The 21,990-nt window shown below is 36.4% G+C and overlaps 1 protein-coding gene across 3 annotated transcripts in view; it reads right to left on the bottom strand.

Annotated features, from left to right (window-relative positions):
- Window positions 1–204: 204 nt before the first annotated feature.
- slc16a1b (solute carrier family 16 member 1b) overlaps window positions 205–21,990 on the bottom strand; it is a 55,177-nt gene continuing 33,391 nt past the window's right edge. For all 3 annotated transcript variants that reach the window (XM_028798090.2, XM_051925148.1, XM_028798089.2), the window contains exons 2-5: window positions 17,334–17,586; window positions 9,621–9,764; window positions 6,406–7,245; window positions 205–2,747 (exon numbers count right to left, since the gene is read on the bottom strand). In XM_028798090.2, coding sequence (XP_028653923.1) covers window positions 2,494–2,747; window positions 6,406–7,245; window positions 9,621–9,764; window positions 17,334–17,550 — 1,455 coding nt within the window. In that variant the 5' untranslated portion in view covers window positions 17,551–17,586 and the 3' untranslated portion in view covers window positions 205–2,493. The remainder of the gene's footprint in view (window positions 2,748–6,405; window positions 7,246–9,620; window positions 9,765–17,333; window positions 17,587–21,990) is intronic.

A 21,990-nucleotide genomic window follows, 5' to 3' on the forward strand; every position in this document is an offset into this window, starting at 1 on the left:
GCATCTTTAAGGCGGCTAGATTCTAATACTCAAAGCGCTAACCGGTTTAAAAAAAAAAAAAAAAAAAAACACAAATGCAAGTTATTTTAAAGTGCTTTACATAGAATAAAAGTTCCCAATGTGCTCATGAGTAAAATCACACCACCATATACATTCAATCAAATGAAACCATGAAATAAAAATTTAAATAAAGACACTACGCCATTTTAATTTAAACACTTTTTTGGAAAAAAGTTTATTTAGACATTAAAGACAAGTTTATGAACATCGATCAGTCACAACACATTTTTGCTTCAATAGCTGCGCTTTTCACGTTGCTAGCTGTGACACGCTCACTTGCAAACAATCATTTGAAGCAACTGCTTGCAAGAGCAAAACCAGCAAACAATTGACTTGGTCTCGGTGTTTGACTCACCTTCCTATGTTAGCATTAGGATTTGGTAAAGCAGACACACTGGATACAACTGCACTGGCCAGGAGGAGGTGAGCAAAACATTAAAGTCCAGAACATCGGTGAATTCCAATGAGAGACAGAGTGTTGAGTGAATGAGCACCAATGACAAATATGGAAGGAACAGGCCTTCAAAAGTACTGCCAGTAGAGTATTTAAAAACTACGCTGCTTCATTAGTAAACTTTGAAACTGTCCACTTTATAAAAATAAAACAATACGTACATTTAATTAGGTTAATACAAGTTAGGCTCGGATTGACAGAATAAACTGCGCTACAGTTTATTATCAATATTGCACTTAACTGATTTTTTCCTTTATATGAAAGACTCTAAAAGGTGTAAACTAATTTGGTCTGACAGTTAAAAGTTTCAGAAGACTGAACTCTGAATTTTGCTTCATATATATGCAACATATCTGAAAATTCTCGATGGTCAGCAACACTTAAGAGTAAGTCAGATTGGTGAGGAATCAAACTTATAAAAATTCCACCTTAAAATCATTAGACAGAATATTCTATAAAAGATCAGTACATTCCAAAATCTTGCAGGAAATTAAACAGCAACTTGCCATATAACAAACTACATATACACTTGTTAATAAAACCTTTAAAAAAAAAAAAATCAAAATATTAGAACTATAGTATTTGCAAGTTTATGCACAGTAAAATATTTAATTTCCAGAATGTTTGTTTTTTTCTTAGATTTGTGCCTGCTAACACACACAAAGTACAAGGAGTACAGAAAGGAAACTTTCTGAAATGTATTTTTTCAACCAAAACATTTAAAAAACAAATCATACAGATGCACATAAAGTAACAAACCATAAAAATGTTAACAGGACAAATAAAAACAAAACATCTACACATAAATTTCAGTGGAGATATACTTATTTGTTAAAAAATAGAGCAGATCTGCAACTATACAGAATTTCAAATACACTAATAATACGACGAGTGGCTGGTACACCATCAACAATTCCAGAAAAGTTTATTTGCAATGCTGGAATTAAAAATTATGATTATGGAATGGAGAAATCTAAAACATTTGTTTATGGAATTCTGAAACGCCATGCCTAAAAAAACACTTCTCAAAAAGATTCAAGTGAAATTTATTCAGGAGCAAATAAGCAAAGCTGGTTTAAGGGTTAGATAAGCGACACAAAACATTTAGGAAGCTGCATCACATACTTGAAACCTGAAGGATGGAAACCAAAAAAAGGTCAACACGAAAGCTGAAAGTCTGGGGACATATTTGATAAGGAGCAGACACACAACACTGACGAGGCCTAAATCAAATCTCTCAGAATCTAACACAAAAACAAACATTCAATTAGTTAACACTTTGCAGATCAAGATCATCAGACAAGGGAATAAATATGAAAAGTCCTTTATACTGGGCACAGCATTTCAGGGGTCCAGTAAAGTTTAAGGATACAGAAGTAATCTGCCTTATAAAATTTTTCTGCAACAGCACTATGCTAAAGAAAAATTCACTTGCTATGTAGTATAGTGAGGACACATGTGGCCACTCTACACCAGCAAAACTGAAATTAAGCTTCAAGCACATTTCATACAGAAGAAACAGACTGTTGACCCCCAAAGGCACGGCTATAAGAGAAACCTACAGGTCATTAAAATTTACAGGTATTGTCCAAGCAAGTAGGTCTATACGACATGGCATAGCTCACCACAATACAATGGCAACGGGAATCTTTGACTCGATTAAAAGGCACAACCACTAAAAACAGCCCTAGGTATTGCTGTTCCTATAAACTGGTAATTTGTTACTTTAAGAACAAAACCAAGTCACTAACCCACCAGACTTATACTGCTTAAAAATGTAGTCCATGAAAAGGAGAGATTAAAAAGCTCATCACGCTGGATTCCGCAGCTACAGCTAGAATCTGTTGCTAGTCTTTAGCTCAGACACTCCCAAACCTTCATTTTTCTTCTCCAATAGTTGGCTTGGTATTATAATCAATAAAATAAACAATCTAATATAAAAAAGGTCATAATGAAATACTGAAGACTGCATTTACTAATCAGTTTTCACAATCATCAGCGGATGCTGCACTCTTCATGTTGTTGGCTTCAGATTCATTGACTAAACTGTCAACATTGGTTTCTTCTTCCTTGGTTTCTTGCCTAGCTTTTGCCTCTTCAGCCTTTGATTCTTTGTCCAGTAGTCTATAATGTATGGCCATTCCAACAAATAAAAGCACGCTGGCAATTACCATGATGATCCCACAGGCGTAGTAGGTGTACATGTAGTCATCATAGATGACTTCAAATTTACCTAGAGTGGGCAAACAAGGAAAAGGCACAATTACATTTCTGTTCTGTAGGATGAGAGTTTTATAAAGTATTAAGAGTAACATTTTTAACATAATGAGAAATATTGGGAAAACAACCAATGAAGAGACACAAGATTGAAATGTTTTGGAACTTGGGAACATTTCCAGTTACTTCTGAGAATTTTAAAAACAATGCAGTAAATAAAAGGAATGATGGTAAGAGCTAAATTATATTTTGGAGAGATTAATCCACAGTTCAAAAATTAGGGTTAGGGTTAAGCACTCAGTGAAGGCATTTTAAAGAACAATTGCATTCTAAATCCCCCTTTTACTTTGGAGTAGATAAAAATTGAAGATTAATTCTTTCAAGTCAGTTCTTTTAAATATTAACATTGTGGAATTTCTGATCAATGAAATGAGGTCTCCTGTTTTTATAGCTTGATATTCACATCTTGGGTGTTTGCTTTACAAGAGCAATGTGTGTATTAAAACCCAGTAAAGGAAATTTTACTGAGAACAAAGGCTGATTTCTTAACTCAAACGCTACCTGATGGTATAATGAATGTCATGATTTTATGGATCATAACCACCACCTTCGATCCAAAACCCACACCCTCATCCAGCAAACTGAGTAACAGAGGTCCAGAAAAAGCAAGATAAAGACCTATACTGTACTTCAAAAACTTTAGTCTTAAGTTAAGGTAAACTAGACAGGATACTGAATACTATACTGAAATGGGGCTGTTCCTAGACACTTACACTTTTGAAAATGGAGACATGGTTGGCAAAAACAGCACATTACTAAGCAGGCTATTGTCTATTGCCACATTATCATTAATTGTTGTTAGAATATCTGTTGCTTAAAAAAAAAAAAAAAAAAAAACACCCCTCCAAACATTTGAACGTTTTATATTACCACCTGTAGATTCTCTAAGGAAAGGACAGGCATCCTGACTGGGATGGAGAGTGATGTTTTACACCTAGCGGGGAGGCCATAAAGGAAGGACAGCTTAGATGGAGGTGCAACCCGGCCAGGATGGACCCAATTTCTAATCTCAGGCGGGAAGAAAAACTAATGGATGGATTTTTGGAGTCTGTGTGCTAGGGACCATTCATCCCCCAGTATTAAAGGTGGAAGTGCTCCTCTGGCTTGGTCCCAGTTTGGACACTTGCAGAGCTGCCTGGGACCTGGAGTTCAGAAGGGCTGCCCTATATAGGTCCTTGGGTGCTGCTGGGAGAGGACCTCCCTTTTTTGTCGAGCTTCCAACTGATCTGGAAGTGCTTCTGCCATGCAATGCTATGGCACCTTAAGTATTCCTGGGTTTAACATAAAGGAGGTCAAACCACCTCAGTCTGGGAAAAGGAGTCAGGTTGGAGGTAGGCAGCACTCAATGAGCAGGAATATGAGAAAAATAGATAAAAAAAAAAATTGTGTCTTTGTTTCATGTGTATTGTGGAGGAAGGGACCTGTGAAGGCTCGGTTTTGTAAAATAAAACACTGTCCTTTTGAAAGGAAAGAATAGTCTGTGGGCTGTTCTCTCCGGGGTTTTGGGGCTCACTGGCATCTGCTAGAAGTCACACAACATATCATTGAAGTATATGGACTGCTGATGCAATAAATTTCCCTATTAAAATTTTGCAGCAGTCAAAAATAAAGTGTGATGCTTTTTTAAGACAAATTAGTTTTGAATATGTTTTGAACTGGGCTTTTATAAAAAGTGCTCATCTGTGCCCAACCCTGCTCCTTCACTTTAAAAAGGTAAAAGGTAGAAGAGGCATACTTAAACTGCTGAGGAAACTAGACGCCACTGTCACCACCCAATTTCTCCATGGCTAAGCAAGCACAAAGACATAATACTTGTATACAAATTGTAGCAACAGACAAACTGCAAAGTGTGGGACAGTTAAAGCTATAATTAGTTTACCCAACACTTATTCCAAATGGAATGGAACAATACAGGAATAGTTACATTTCTAATAAGTTTGGTTACAGTTTTCCAATTGCCTACAAACAATTACAGGGGTCTTTCTTTACTTGAAATGATTTAAATCAGTACTGTTAAACTGTACAACACAAAACATCAGCAACAGAATAAACATTTTTTAACATATACGCAAAAACAGGTTTTTGCATGAAAGAATAATGAATATAATTGTATAGGAGATGTAAATTATGATGGAGAAGAATTTAGCAGTATTTGGGGGACAATCAGTATAAGAAATGTTAGTGCATCTGTTGAGTTTGGGGAAAGTGAGGCTTTTTTTTTTTTTTTTTTAAATTTCCAAACCTTTTGTTTTGTGATAAGTAGTAAGACTGTCAGGGTATATATCTGTATATGAACTTAGTTCAAATATATTTTGAAAAAGGCAAAAACTGGCGTTCAAATGCAAAAGAACAGTTAATTGTTTTACCTCACACTAAATTTCTGCATCATATTACTCCACATATTTTGTAATGCCATATTTTACAGTTTCCTTTTTACACATCACTTGCAGGATTTATTCTGACTATGCTTATTCATATTTTTTTTTTTGATTGTTATAACTAATGACGGTAAAAGCTAACTAGACAGGCTGCTGTTTCATGAAAACACGCATACCTTCACAAGGCATTTTGGGACATTTTTCCACCCCGTTATCTGCTCCTGGATCTAAAGTTTTGCCATTGGAGATTTTTAAATTCCTCTCTGCTGGCTTGAAAGTATCTTCTACTACTGATTTGACTCCAGTGCACTTTTAAACCTGAGGCCTCGTGTATAAATGGTGTGTACGCACAAAAATGTTACATACGAACGTTTCCACGCTCAAATCGCGATGTATTTAACCTAAACTTGGCGTAAAGCCACACACATTTCCACGGTAGCTCCAACCCTGGCGTACGCAAGTTCTCTGTTCGGTTTTGCAGACTGGTGGCATCCAGCGTCAAAGCAGTGCTACTGTTCCTGTGTGGTTACCCTTTCTTTTTTAGATCCACATCCCTGATGCGGCTTTATAAATACACTGAAATTAACCACATATTGTTTATTAGTTTAATGCATCTGATTGTAATTAACCTGTAACAATACAATGGTCCAGGGAATAGCCAAAGTATTCCAAATTCCATAGCTGCTTTAGCGTGGTTACTCTCACTGCACCTTCTTTTTCTTCTTTCAGCTGCTCCCGTTAGGGGTTGCCACAGCGGATCATCTTTTTCCATATTACTCTCACTGCACCACTTGGGAGTATTTATATCACAAAGTATCAAGTTGCGTCCCAAAAATTTAATCAATCCTTCATGAATGCCTGACTGTGTTTAATGTTGATGGAGCAAAAAGACTGTCTGTTTCTTGTGTGCAATACAGGTTCAAAAGACTGTTGCAAATTTACCCCATTCAGATTTCTCTTTCAGGACATAGTACTTTTTCGAAGGACTATTTGTGTTGCATGTGTGATGACGTTTACCTCACGTATGGTCCTAACGTATGTAGCACCCTGAATGTTTAACCTACATTAAAAACCATTAAAATATATACTTATTTAATTTTTGGCACATTTGACAGCTACATTAGCAAGCTGACTCTGCATAATCATATTCAGAAACTGTCTGGACTGAGGTAGACTTTGTAAACAAGAGTATTTTCAGATTTACTGGCGATTTGGAAATGGTTTCTCTTCACTTACCTAACAAAGGTGGCCCCAGAAGTACAGGTGCACATTCCACAATTGTGACCAAGCCAACTGCACTTGAGAACCTCTGAGCTCCAACGAGATCCATAAGAGTTTCAAACAAGACAGAACTGAGCCAACCAAAGGCAAACCCCAGAAAAATAGAGTAAAAAACAAAGCCCAAATAATTAACAGACTGTGGAGCAAAGAGATGGCAAACACCATTATACAGTATGGAAACAGCAAAGAAATATTGTATTCTGGGCCGCACCCACTTTGTATTTGCAACCAGACCCATTGAAGGTCTAGCAACCATGTCCACAAAAGCCAGAATGGATAACAAAAAAGCAGCTGGTTCTTTTTCAATGCCTTTCTTCTTTGCATAGCTACTGAGGAATATCAGTGGAGAGAAGAGGCCAAAAAACATAATCACATTAGCTAGTAGATAGAGTAAAAAGCCTCTGTGCTTAAAAAGAGTAAAATCAATAAAACTGTTTATTTTCTGAGAAAATGTAAGCTTTTCTTTTGGCTTTCCGCCTAATAGATCTCCAGTTTCTCCAAGTTCAGCCTTTCCAGTTTCTTTTAGTACATCTTTTGGTGGCATTTTTGCAGGTTTAGGGCCAATGGGCCTCATCAGAGATCCAGCTACACAACAGTTAAGCAGTAAAGCACCGAGGATACGGAAACTGCTCTTCCAGCCATAGTAATCAAAAAACCAGCGATTAAGGGGTGCCAAAGTGGAAAGAAAGACTGGACTTCCGGCCATGGCGATTCCATTAGCAATGGGACGCTTCTTGAAAAAGTACTTGCCAATCATTGTCAAGGCAGGATTCAAGTTGAATGCCAATCCTAAACCTGAAAAATGTAAAACACATTGACATTTAACCTTTATAATGTACATGTATTAAAAAAATAAATAAAAATAGAAATCATTTACTAAAGTATCAAAATGAAATATAAAATTGATAACTACTAATTTATAAATGCTCAGTTTTTATTTAAAAGTACAATTTGGGGAACATAACAGACACATGTAAACTTGATAAAAAAAGCAAGAATGATCAGTAAGTAGATGGACAGAGAGCAGCAATTGTACATGTTTAAAATACATGCTATCCTAAAAGTCAACATATATATTTTTTTTTTTTATTTACTGAAATGCTGAATTCTTTTAAATTAATAAATCACTATAATTTCATTAAAAATGTTATGTCAGTTGTCCTTACCAAAGAAGGATTTACGAATAATCGAAAACAAATGAAACCTAGTATTAAGATTTTTCACCAGGACTAATGATAAATGCCCTGACGTTTAACAAATTAACCACTAGCCCAAAACACAGTGATTCAATATCCAGGCATCAAGTCTAAATTTTTATTTTCTTTCACTTGTAATACTTTTAATATAGTATTCATTATAGGAAAGCAAAATAAGGCACAGGAAAGAAAATCAGAGTGACTGAAAAATTATTTCTGTGCTCAGGTTATATCCCAGAAGTGGGACTGAAGATTCTTAGATTTGAGGCAAATATTTAAATTAGCTCTGATTAAGCATTCGGGTACTTAGCTCCCATAATACAAACATCTTTGGAATTAATTTTTAAATGAGAATTATAAAAGTTTAGGGTGCTTTGTGACTGTGCGCAGTACGCATCCCACTTTTTTTTTTGCAAAACATTGGAATTTAATGAGGTAGCTATTCGGGTTTTACTAGTTTAATAAACACTGCCATTTTATGGGTTTGAAATGTCAATGGATGGGTGTTCCTTTTCCAAAAAGTTAAAGAAGAGAGACACAATATTAATGGACATTAATAACTGTTAGTTAATGGGTGGAGAGAAAGTGTGATATGATTAATCAGCACTGTAATATGCATAACCTGCACAAAAATAAGTTAGTAAAATGGGTAACTGTTGACATAGATCTGGAACTAAAAAAAAAAAAAAATCATTTTGAGATCTCCATAATCTTGTTTATAGGAACTAATTTTATTGAAAAAGATGTGTCACTGAAGCTACAAACATTTAAGGATTGAAAGATATGGTTCTAGATTTTAGTTTTGTATAGCTGTTAAGAATTTGCATTCCTAGTTTAAAAGTTTGACCATCCTTATCCTACTACATGGAAATCAAGCATTTCACTTTATTGTACTATCCTGACCATACTCTGATTATCTAGGTTTAGTGCAGGTGGTTTCCAATAAGGCAATACAGGTTGAGTATCCCTAATCAGAAATGGGATTAAAACTCTTTTTCGGATATTTTTGGATTTTAGAAAATTTGCATGTACATAAGGAGATATCTTGGGGACACCCTTGAACAATTTGGGAAATTCAGCCAAACCAACTAAAATGACGATGCACAAATAATTCATCTCACTCAGCTGTGCTTCAAGGTAACCAACAAATTAAACCTCAAAAATGATTAATTTGATTTACAGACTAATTTTAGTTCCCTTTAAAGAAGGTCAATGCTGCATATTTGCACTGAAGATCTGAAACATGCATACGGAACTTTCCACAAAGCATTCAGTTTTATGAATCTGACCACGGGTGTGGAATTTTCCTCTGGTGGTATTTTTATTTTTTTAAATGTGTGTAGCAGGGCACTTTTGAACAGCTGGGTAAGTCTTATTTCACATCTACACAGCAAACTGAAACTGCTGCAGCACTTCATGGGAGACTGTCAAGGATAGTCGACTGAGTGATGGTGCATTAAGGCTGAATAAGTGTGCTAGCTTTGTGGTGCTTAATGGGGGACAACTGCCCCCCACTCCCCAGTCCTCCATTTTGCATTGTAGCATCATGGTGGTCAGTGCTTCACAGGGGACCAGAAACCCCTTATCAGAATGAATTAATCTGTTTGGAATCTTCATAAATGTTGTTCATATCTGCTTAGTAGTTTTAATACAAAAAAAAAAAAAATTTTTTTTAGAGGTAACATATGTCATGTCGGCACTCTCAAGGTTTAGGATTTTGAAGCATTTCAGATTAGGGACACTCAACATGTATAAGGTTATAAGTTAGAAAGTTCTGAAATTATGTACAACTTATGCAAATGTAAAACTGCTGTTAAATGATTTTTAGAAACATTCCCACAACAAATAAATAAAAGCTACATTCAGAAATGTATTAAGAGCACTAACCCAAATGTTTGTGAGGAAAAAAAAAAAATACAGTATTTATGTATGAAGGAGTCTTTGCATTTAAACAGCTGTCTGTTTACAACTTACCTCCAACAACGCCAATCCAGAAGTAAAGGGCTTGTACGGAGTTGCAAAATGAAGCTGCCACTAACCCTGAACCAGACAGGCAGCCACCAATAATCATTACAGGACGACTTCCAAACTTGTTCACCAAGATACTGCTGATTGGACCTTAGAGAGAGAAAAAAATCAGAAAATATTGATGTCAAGAAAACATAGGAGTAAGATAAAGTTAACGAATATCCCCAAGAACAGTCATTTAGAGTTAGACAAATTATAGGTTTTTGACTTTCAGTGCTACCCTTCATTATGTATTGCATCAATTATTACAGCAAGGCAAATGTGGAATGAATTATGATGAACTAAACCTTATTTAACTTTTTTGGTTTGTTGCGACAGTAGCCACCACATAGTCAACTTTATATATTCTTATTACTAAGGGGAGATTTTTTTTTTTTTTTTTTTAAACCCAAATAGTACAATTAAGCACTTCAGCAAACTAATTATTTTGATTAGTTGGGTCACGTGTATTGTACAGTCAAAACATTCAAGTCAAGAATGACAAGTGGCGTTTCTCAAACAAATGAGCTCACTCCAAAGAAAGGCTGTATTGTTAAGTTGGTTGTCTGGAATTGGTTTGGATTCTTAAGACTGGATATCAAACAAACTAATGTAAAATGCAAATTTGCAAAAAGACAACAGCAGTTAAAAGTGGCAGCACATCCAGTTTATTTCAACACTTAAAACAGAAACAGATGAATGGAACCAGAGAGAGAAAGCACAAATCAAAGTAAAGCATGTCCACAATTTTTTGTTCTGTTTTAGCATGGACCACATGAGGCACACACCCTGTTACTGTATATCCTGTTGAGAATCATGATCATGTTAGGAGTAGAGCGTGCCTTGTCCGGAGCCAAGGAAAGAATATGCTGGACCTGTCCAAGATGCCTACTTATTCTGGTGGCTAAGTACGAGATAAGAATGAGTAGCTGGTCTATAATGCGCTATTGGTGGGCTATCAGAGTGTACTTGGAGAAAGCAACTCTATAGTCACGTTACTCCAGTGGCATGTAGTTATACAGGGTGGTCCAGATCTAATTATGCAACTGTTCGACTGACAACCATCTCCCCGCCATTTTGGAATGCAGGGCAGGTGCTGCCATCTATCGGCAACAAAAAGAATTTTAAGTGAAATCTCTATGTGCAGGGCAGGTGCTGTGAATTCTCTATGTAATAAACAAGTTATAACGTGATGAAAATTGCATAATTAGATCTGGACCACCCTATAGTAGAGGAAAGAAGTGAACTGGTGTGCTCTGCAATCTAAAGTGGGTTTTATTTTTTGCGACGGGGGGGTTAGCATTAGGTCACCTGTGGTATGTAAAAGTGGGCAGTGTTGGGGGTGGGGTTTGATGAGGAGATGTGAGGAAACATCCCTATAAGCGATGGGAAGCCACAGAGAACCACCAAGCAGGCAAGAAAAATGTTTACACAGAAAGAAGTTTCCTTATTTTGCACCTTTTCTCACAGACAAAAATATGTTTTAGTATTTCTAGGAAAGATAGTTGTATTTTCCGTTTGCAAAATGTGGATTTTCCTCATCTTGCTCCCCCCACCCCAAACAATACCTGAAAATGACTTATGTTGAAATATTTAAGATCACTCCTGAATTGGCCATTAATTAAAAAAACAAACAAGAAAACTGAGGTTTTATTTTTTGCCGTATCACCCAACCCTAATTCTTAGTGTCACACAGTTCAGTTGAAGGCTAAATGCAAAGTCGCTCTCTATTTCAAAATAAAAACATTTTAGTAATGTAAAAATAAATGTACACAGACATGACACAGAAGGATCAAATTAACCACAAACTCTACTTCCAACTATATGAAGAACCGAGTTTAAAACAGAAGGGGTGGGGAAGATGCGGGGTGCTTCAAGCAGCATTTGTTCATGCTGTGTCACGGGCACCGATTCCACACCCCCCCATCAATGGGCATTTTCAGTGAGAAAACAAGGCTAAATATGAGGAAACCAAATATGAATTGCAAGATTATTATTAGCAGGTTCCTAAGGAGTACATTTACAAGCTATCCAGTTCTGGTCATCAAAGCATGTTTGACATATGATTCACGCTAACTGCCATTTGTATGTTATTTTCTTATATTTGCTATTGCTTTGTTTTGTTTTTCTCACAATTGTAAACTTCTGAAAAATGTTCACCTGAGATTCAGTAATAAACATAAGCATAAACATTTGCCATTGGTTCCATAAAATATTGACCTGCAATCATTAAACAAATTCTACAAACTGAATGCACAGGGTGTATTACAAATTTCTAAACATTCCTCAGGACAACAGAAATATTTTAATGCTCTTAACTGACAGGACACTGCTTCATCGTTTGCATGTCTTCATGAAATGGCCACTGGTGTAAAGGATTTGAAGCCGCATTTGGAAACACTAACACAATCTAAACTACGGCACTCTATGCAACACTGCAAAAGCATTACACCTCCCATCAACTAAAAGGTCAAAAAACATTCGCTACATGTGCAACTTAAGAGTAACAAGTGATGTTCATATACCCATGTGTCAACAGAAAAAAAAATTCAGATATTTTCCATTTAATAATACTATAACATTTATATAGCACATTTTCATAAAAAAAAAAAAATATACACACACACACAGTAGCATACTTTAAAAAGGAATGTGAAATGTTGGAAGGGCTTCATTTTTAATGACTAACACAGCAACCTTTAAGGTCAACATACTACATACACGGAAACTGACAATGTGATTTATAGCTTATGAGATATAATTTTCTGAAATATTTTACTTCAAGATAGAGGGCGGGTCAAATCTTGTTTTCTGTTGTGAAAAAATGTTTAGCAATGAATAACAGACTGTTGTGAATATAGAGAAATTTAAATTAGGTTTTTTGTTAGATGCTATCTTAATGCATCCAGAGTTCATTACACAAATATTAAAACATTTTTGAGTGTAATGATCAATAAGTTTAATAAACCTTTTAGTAGTACTCGGATTTACCTACCTAACAGTTTATCTGGAGTTGCCTTTCTTGGTCTGCCTTCCTTTATCTGTAAATCATTTTTATAGTGCTTTCTTTATACTGTGATGGCCCTTTTCATCTTTAGCTAAATAAGAAGTTTGTTAGTCATTCTGGAGTGTATTTATTGCTTGTCACAATGTAATATTTATTTAGCAAGCTTCTATAAAAAGCCAAATTTCTACCTGGGGACAAATAGACTGCTATCCATCTACAATTCAAACAAAATGTATAAGTTTTAAGTAAAGCAATGCAGACTGATCTAAACTCAAAACATACACAAAATTACTTACAATATAGCTTTCTTTAGACCCTTGCAAGATAATACACGTCCATACAAAAATGTTTTAACTAGTGCAATAGTATTTTTTTGAAGCATGACTGAAAAACTACTCATGTTCATAGCAGTAATGATAGGCACCTCAAGTTAATTCAGTTGGTAATAAGTGATTCTATCAGAAGTAGGTGTGTGAGCCCGATACCAGGAATTCAGACAAAAGAGGGAAATGATCAAGAATTAAATGAGGCAGCACCATACAGTTTGAATTAAACTGCAAAGAATATTAGAACAATCTAGATGAGAATAGGCCATTCAGCCCAAGAAAACTCACCTGTCCTATCCACTTAATTCTTCTAAAATAACAACTAGTGTAGTTTTGAAAGTCCCTAAAGTCCTACTGTCTACCACACTTCTTGGTAGCTTATTCCACAAGTCTATGGTTCTCTGTGTAAAGAAATATTTCCTAATGCTGGTGCAAAGTTTACCCTTAACTTTTCAACCATGTCCATGTTTTTAATGAACTCATTTTAAACAATCTCGATCTACTGTACTAATTCTCTCTATGATTTGAAACACTTCAATCATGTCTCCTGTTAATTTCCTTTTTCTTCAACCGAAAAGGCTCCGCTCTTTTAACCTTTCCTCATAATTCATCCCTGGAATCAGCCTAGTCACTCTTCATGTCAGGACGCTCTCCACAATTCCTCTGTAAAAGGTGGTTCCACTGTAAAAGGTCATGGCAAGCCAATTCCCTTCAGTTTTTGCAGAAAATAAAGGCATTGTGCTTTCTTGACAAAAGAGGTGGTACTGATTATCCAGGAGATGTCATCAGAAATACACAAACCAAAAAACTTGTTGCTACTGATGCTCTCCACAGTAGAGCCATAGATGAGCAGTAAGGAAGAGTCAGCCAATGTTCTCCTGAAATCAACAAGCATCATCTTTTGTCTTATCAACATTTAGAGACCGATTTTCACTACACTACCACACCAGATGTTCAACATCCTCTCTGTAGGATGCGTCATCATCATCATCATTATTACTGATAAGGCCTACTATGGTTGTATTATCTGCAAACTTAATGATGACACTGGACGCAGACTTGGCAGTGCAGTCATGGAGGAGTATGGGCTCAGTATGCAGCTTTGGGGGGTTGTGCCTGTGTGCAGTCAGATGGGGTTTGCTTTACTACCAATGCACAATGACTATAGCCTCTCTATCAAAAAGTCTAGAAAACAATTACACAGTGGAGTGTCAAGGCCCAGCAGAGAAGGTTTCCTTATAAACTGCTGGGGAATGATCATTTTGAATGCCAGGCTGAAAACTACAAACAGCATTCTGACATGCATATCCCTGGTGTTCAGGTGAGACAGAACAGCATGCAAGGTACAGGACATGGTGTAATCAGTGGAGAGGGTTAGATGGTAAGCAACCTGCAGTGGGTCCAGTGAAGTGGGGAGGATGGAGCGGATGCGTGTTTTTACCAACCCCTCAAAAGTACTTCATCACAACAGGAGTCAGTGCTACAGGGCGGTAGTCAAGACACATCAACGTTGACTACTTCGGCCCTGTAATAATGGTCTTTTTGAAGCTTGTGGGGACTGCCTTGAAACATCTGTAGAGGTTAATCATGTAAGGGAGGCAAGTATCAGTGCTCTTGGCCTGTGGTCAGATTTTATAATCCATTAAGACCCAAAAGCCCTGCCACCTGCACCTAGGATCTTTCAAGTCACAGAAATTGTTGTTAATCTTCTGTGCATACTGACGTTTAGCTTTCCTGATAGACTTGGAAAGTTCACCAGAGCATGGACCTTAACCAACAGCCATTGTGTCTGGTTGGTGCATATAATCATGGTTTTTCTCAATAGTGACATGCTCAATGCACTTCTCTATGTACACAGAGTCAGTGTATTCTTCTAAGTTCCTGGTCATAGGTGCCTGCCACCAAGATACATATTCCAGTCTGTACACTCAAAGCAGTCCTGCAATGCCGAGTTGCCTTCTTTGGGCCAGAATCTGATGGTTCTTTTTACTGGCCTGGATGGTTTCTGCAGTGACAAATATGCTGGGAGAAGCATAGCACAGAGGTTATCTGAGAATACCAAATGGGGGCAGGGTACAGCCTTGTGAGAACCTTTTTAAGGTCCAGCATATTATCTCCCCTTGTGGTAGAGTTCATAGACTGGAAAAACTTTACTGCTACTGTTTTTAAGTTGGTATGGTTGAATTTGCCAGCAATAACAAAGCTGTTGGATGGGCAGATTGCTGCTCATTGTGGACATCATGCATTTCTTACAGAGCCTCATTTGCAACAATAAAGGCAGTGAATTTTCTCAGCAGATGAAATGGCTGACATTTCACCACTAAAAACTTCAGCTGAGGTGAGCAGTAAATCATGACTGCCATAGCATCAACACACAAGACAGTGTTTACATAAACAGAGTCCCCAGCCACGAGTCTTACAAGAAGTAATGTCTCTTGTAGTTGAATAGCTGAGTTAGGGACATTATTCTGCAACCATCTTTCCACAAAAATAAAAACACACAATTCCACATTCCAGACTGGGTGTTGGAGTCTCTGATAGTCTATTTTATTTTTGAGAGAGCGTATGTTGGCCAATTGCACTGATGGAATTACTGAATGGCTAGACTTAGCCTTCAGCAGTAATCTACTTTAACATCTAATCACAGCAGTAGCTTTTTTCAGCACATTGTTATCGAAATGCAAAAAAGGAATTAAGGCACACACACACAGAATGTTTCTGGATTTTTAAATTACACAGAAATTAGCCAATTCTGATGCAGTTCCTCTAGGTGTCCCTATAATGAAGAACTGACAAACTATTTTTGACAAGTAGTCCTTGCTGATAGGTACTGAAAAGTCATACAAGAATTATTATACATGTAAACCAAACGGGTAACATGTAATAAGTAATTTGACATACAAGTAGTGTTCTTTGATCACATCTAAGGAAGAATTGTACCTTTTAAAAAAAAGGTACAGTGGAACCTCGGTTCACGACCATAATTCGTTCCAAAACTCTGGTTGTAAACCGAGTTGGTTGTGAACCGAAGCAATTTCTCCCATAGGATTGTATGTAAATACAATTAATCCGTTCCAGACAGTACGAACTGTATGTAAATATTCATATTTTTTAGTTTTTAAGCACAAATATAGTTAATTATACCATAGAATGCACAGCGTAATGGTAAACTAAATGTAAAAACATTGAACAACACTGAGAAAACCTTGAACAACAGAGAAAACTAACACTGCAATAGTTCGTGCTATAGTGCTAGGAACCGCTCGCTAAAAACACTTATTATAATGAGTTTTAAGCACAGGGGAAAAAATGAACATTTGAAAAATCCGTAATTTAATAAACCACCAAGAAAAGTAACATTGCAACAATGCAGGCTACGAACCGATCACTGTAAATAGAACTGAAAACAAAAACAAGACTTCTCTACCTTATGCGTCCCTCGCTCGCTCTCGCGCCTGTGTGTGCGCGTGTGTCTCTCTTTTGCGAGCCTGGAGTGCCTGTGTGTGTGCGCACCTCTCTCGGGCGTGCTCCTGTGTGGCTCTCTCTGTCTCGCACTGGCTGTGTGTGCGACTCTGTCTCTGTGCTGCCTCTGTGTGTGTGTGTGTGTGCGTGTGTCGCGCTCTCTCACGCTCTCTCTCTTGCTCGCTGCACAGGAAATGCACAGGGAGAGACTGAACATGTACAAACCGAAAGGGAACCTGGCTTGTTTGTATACCGAGTGTGTGATCGTGAACCGAGGCAAAAGTTTGGCGAACTTTTTGGTCGTAAACCAAGTTGTACGTGTACCGAGACGTTCGTGAACCGAGGTTCCACTGTATTTTAAAATTTTTCCTGTTTGCTTTAGGAATTCCCTCATTTATAACCCTTTCCAAACCATCTTTAGAGTTTGAGCTATTATACAAGGAGATTGTTTTTTTTTCTTTACATCTGTGTAATCAAAGATGTGTTTTTTTTTTTTTACTGAAGCTGTCACTGAATGCAAGCTCCAATGGAAAGAACTGCTCAGTTTTAGGACTCCGACTTTTTGCATTTTAATAATTTCATATAGATGTAATTATACTTATGAGACCAATATATACCCACTGAAGCAAGAATGATTACTTAAGCACTGTGAAATACTAGTTTCAAAATGAAAATCAAAACCATTCCACATATTGCAGAAAATAAAATTAAGTGTGGAGTGGAACAGAGAACATTATTAATCCCCACTTTTTTTTTTTGGAACTGTAAACTTTGACTAGTACTAGTAATGTCAGCAAATTCAGTCAGCAAACACAGCGTTGAATATACTAGCTGCTGAACTGACAAGCATATAGCAGAAACCATAGCAAGAGTATCAAACCTTACCTCCAGCATACATTACAGCCAGCATGATGGAGGAGATCCAGGACACCTCGCTACTTGTTGCATCGAAGATCACTTCAATCTCTTTAAAGAAGACTGTGATGGATTTAGGGAAGGCATAGGAGAATCCAATGGAGATAAAAGCGCCCAAGACTACAAACCAGCCCCATCCACCTTCTGGAGGAGTATATCCTACAGGACCCCCAACTGCTGGCGGCATCTTGGATTATACTGGTTGCAAACGACAATATGCCCACTGTAAAAACAAAAGCACACAAATATTTTCTTAGTGGTAGCATTTACCAAAATTGATGCCACAAAGGTAACATGACAGCCTCTAATCTGCACGTTGTCAACCAATCTGATAGAAAACGAATGCTACCCATGTATAATTCTGCACAAAGGTAGCTTAATATAGGATACATTTGGTTGTCACCATCATCTAACAATGCATTCACTATTCTTATCAAAGGCTTTAACAGTTAATTTGGAAATTGTGTAAAAGAACAAACAAATATCAAGTCTCTTCTTACCCTCTTTTTTTGCTCAATGATGCAGATTTCTTTAAGACAAGTAAGATGAGAACTGTGACATCTCAATCACTGAGCTGACAGCAAATAAAATTGCTAAAAGGAGAAACACACGCTAGGCAAAAGATGCAATGTCCATATTTTTTTTTTTTTTTTTTTAAACTTTTTCTGCATTTGGCTGCTCTTCAGCTCATCCAGTAAAGTACGCACAAGCCAACACAAAGAAATTCTCCAAAAACAAGTTATTGAAACTACATGCTCACCCATTCTATGAGTCAATGCAAAGAGAGGCTTTATGCTTTATAATTGGACACTATCAAAACCGAATGGCACAAAAGTGGTATTGGCATTGCAAGATTTTACTTGTTTTTAAGGAAACTTGCATAGGGGCAGAATTCCTTCCTTAATTGCCATAAAAAAAGATGTGAGTTGCTTTGTAGTCATGACACTCTTTAAGGGTATCTTACTCACGATTTCCAGGTTTCTCACATTTCAGTGTTGTGAATGGACATATTGTATACGAAAAAATAGATATTTGAGCAGCCCAATTTATTTTTATTCAAGCCCAAATAAACTAAATCATGTACTGTAATAGGCATTAATTTGTGGACACTCGCATCTATGAGTTAACTTTCTCTACTTGGGGATGACTGCTTGATGTTTGCAAACAGTTAAAGCCTACAGATCTACTGGACCCTATTGCAGTGCAAATGATATTATTAATACTTTGGGTAAAATATTTAAATCACAATTTAACAACTACACTTCCATTGTCTGTAGATAAATGTAAAAGGTGCTTTCTGGGAACATTTTAGGCTTTTACTGCCTCGCTATTTGTTGATCACTTGGAGTGGGGATAGGCAAAAAAAAAAAAAAATGCAAATCAAAGTTTGCAATATACACAAAATTATTTCAAAACACTAAGACTTTGAGGTTTTAAGTTCACCTTTAAAGTAGAAATTTTAATTTGTTAATATAAGTAAGTTTCCATTTGTTGTGAACTAATGAATTAGTCAGTAATCTGAACGGACATCTTTTTGCTCTTCCCACACAATCAGCATGTGGAATTTTAAGCCTAAAATTTATTTTATCCATCAGAAACAAAGACTATCATGGATTACATAATTTTTTACATGTTCATTTACAAATTCCATTCATTAATATTTTGTATTCAGCAATAACAAGTTAATATCCAAAAAGTAAAAAAATATTTGTACAGTGCATGAATCAGGAAACACCAAGATTGAAATATTCAGAATAATTTACAACAACTCTGTGCAGCTGCTTTTCAAACAAAACTCTGCACATGTAATTAATCCATATAGTAATTTGTTGCATATCTAACATTTTCTGAAGGGAGCGGTTTGCATTCGATACAGTTAGGAAATCTTGAGTGTTTAATAAAACATTCTCAAACCGGTTTTGCAGTGTTGAGAACTTATTCCAACAGCATGGACCTCAAGACAGGAAACTACAATAGACAGGTTGGCAGTTCACTGTAGCACCCTCTTACGCAATTCAGCTGCTTATTTCTGTATAGTACTCTTCATGTAGTACAGGCTTACTGCCAGAAGTGTCACAGGAGGAAAATGAAGGCAATTTGGTGAATGTACAAACTGCACATGAACAATGATCGGTTGTAAATTTCTAACCTAGGTTGCTGGATCTTTGAGAGAGCAGAGCTACTTACTACTAACACACTTTAATTAATAACTTTATCAAATGTGGTTGCAGCCTTGCCAACCATTATTTAAAATACTTGTAACAATAATCTATCGCTTTGTTTCCAAGTTCAGAGATATTTTCTATTACTTGCACTTTTCACCTCCTTAAGGGCCCATGATTTCCATAATGCAGAAACATGGAATTGACACAAAAACTGATTTCAGATAAACACAGACATGAAAAGGAACTTGGAGATTTGAAATAGACTACAAAAGTTAACATTTTAAAAATCTAGAATTTGTTTAATTTGTTGTTCTTTTAGCAAACAACACTTTCTAGAAATCTTGCTGCTGTGCCTTTGTATACGTACTGTATATATACACTTCATGGCAAGTGAATAAAGACACATGGATTAGCTAGCTCTGTGGGATTGACAGGGAAAATGTCAAATTAACTAGCATTGAGTATGTCAAGGATGATTAAAAAGCAAAAAAACAATACTGACAACTAAATACAGAGCACAGCAATACCCTAGTTATTACTGTATCTGAATTGGAACAAAAGCTTTTCTGGCACAGGTCTATGCTGCGCCTTAATGAAGGCCTCTCTATCTCTCTTATAAGAAAGGTATGAGACAGTGATTTTCAAGGGTTACCAAGATGTTGATGTTTGCCCCTATAGATTAAGCAGTAGGAATGGTACAGGTGTCCATATTTCAAGGGGAGTAAATTTTTGAATTTTTTTTTTTGCAATCCTCAAACTGTGCTCACTCACGAAATTAACCACTGGAAAATGGAACCTACTTCTTAAAACAAAAAATAAAATTAGCATTGTTAAAGTACTTTACGTTTTGACAAGAGAAATTAACTATGCTTATTTATTTAGTAGAGAGGCAAACTAATCATTACTCCGTAATCATCTACAATAATCAAAAATTATCTTGGTGAAAGGGAGACGGCACATATGGAATTTGACAGAAGTGTGAGCATATCAAATTATAGTTTATGCTTTTACTGCAGTATGCAAGTAAACAATTTCCAAGATTAGAACGTTTTTAGTCTGAAGACATGCATGCTTGATAGCACTAGTCATGAAACCATCTTAGCAAAAAAGCTGTGGGATTACAACTCCTGTTAGTCAAGAGAGGAATAGAAGACTGGGGATGTTAAAGATGACAAAATGTTCAAATTTGCACAGTTTACACTGAAAATCCTTCTCATTTAAAGTTTTATAATTACATTAGAAAATTACCTGTGTTCAGAGGTAAAATTGCAGAGGGTGTATACAATGATAAAACATGAGGTTACTGATCAATAGGACTTAAGGCAAAGGCTTTCACTAATCAATTAACTTGAACCAGTGAACCATATTCCACCTACAGGCATTTATACCAGTTGCACACAAAATGTAGAGCTTAGCAGAGAAGACTTGAAGAACCCAGTTAAACACAGGTAATAAGAAGCAACAGCAACTAACTTTTTGAATGCAACCACCATTAAGATGTCCATCACAGCGATGCAAGCTAACAAATAAAAGTGGCAACAATACACAGACAACCTTATGTACCAGATATAATGTACAAGAGACAAGTTTTCCAAGAAGCTCTCTGTTGCATTGAAGAAATGGGGACTTGTAGGCAAAGTGGTTAGGAGTGTGCACTAAACGTTGCCCTGTATTTCACCCACTGCCATAAACCAGTTCTCACTATCAGTTTGCTCATAAATTGCACGCTGAATTCAAGGTTAGATTTTAAAAATCAGTCCTAAGCATGGCGAGAGGCCACCTGGGTGTGATTATTCTTGGCTACCAAGGCAAGGGCTATTTATACTTTTCACATATACTCTCATACACTTCTACAAGAGGACACTGACGATCACACTTGTTTAGAGCGATGGCCACACGCCTGCATGTTCCTGTATCCATGTTGATGATGGTGCATATGTTAAACACTCACATGATCAAACTATGTAGAAACCATTTAAAGGACAATTGTTTGCTTGGCATGCACTTGTAGGATCCTTGGCTGTTGAAGTGGAAAACCTGACATTTTAACAATCCGTATAAATGACCTACTCTCAAGCACATCAATTACCTGTGTAATGAGACAGTCTGACAGTTCCCCTTAATACTTAATATTCACAATGCATAACTAAAACCATTACTGAGAAATTTACTCTTGCAATATTTTGCTGTATTAAGTTCCCCTTTTTGTAAAGAAAAAATTAAAAAGTCAACTATTGTTTATGAAAAGTGATCAACCATTTCTCTCCCTATTATCAACAAACTTTTGAATATTTACTTAAAAAAAAAAAATCATAAAACATTTTCTTTTAATTTGTATTGTAATGAAACATTTTAAATAAATATGGTTCCTTTGCAACCCAAACCCAAATAGTTGTTGTTCCAACAGAAATTATTCAAAATGTTGAAATTTGATAATAAAAGGACAGAGTGTGTTTTTTTTC

The sequence above is a fragment of the Erpetoichthys calabaricus genome, chromosome 3 (assembly GCF_900747795.2).
Source record: "Erpetoichthys calabaricus chromosome 3, fErpCal1.3, whole genome shotgun sequence".
Taxonomy (NCBI): domain Eukaryota; kingdom Metazoa; phylum Chordata; class Cladistia; order Polypteriformes; family Polypteridae; genus Erpetoichthys; species Erpetoichthys calabaricus.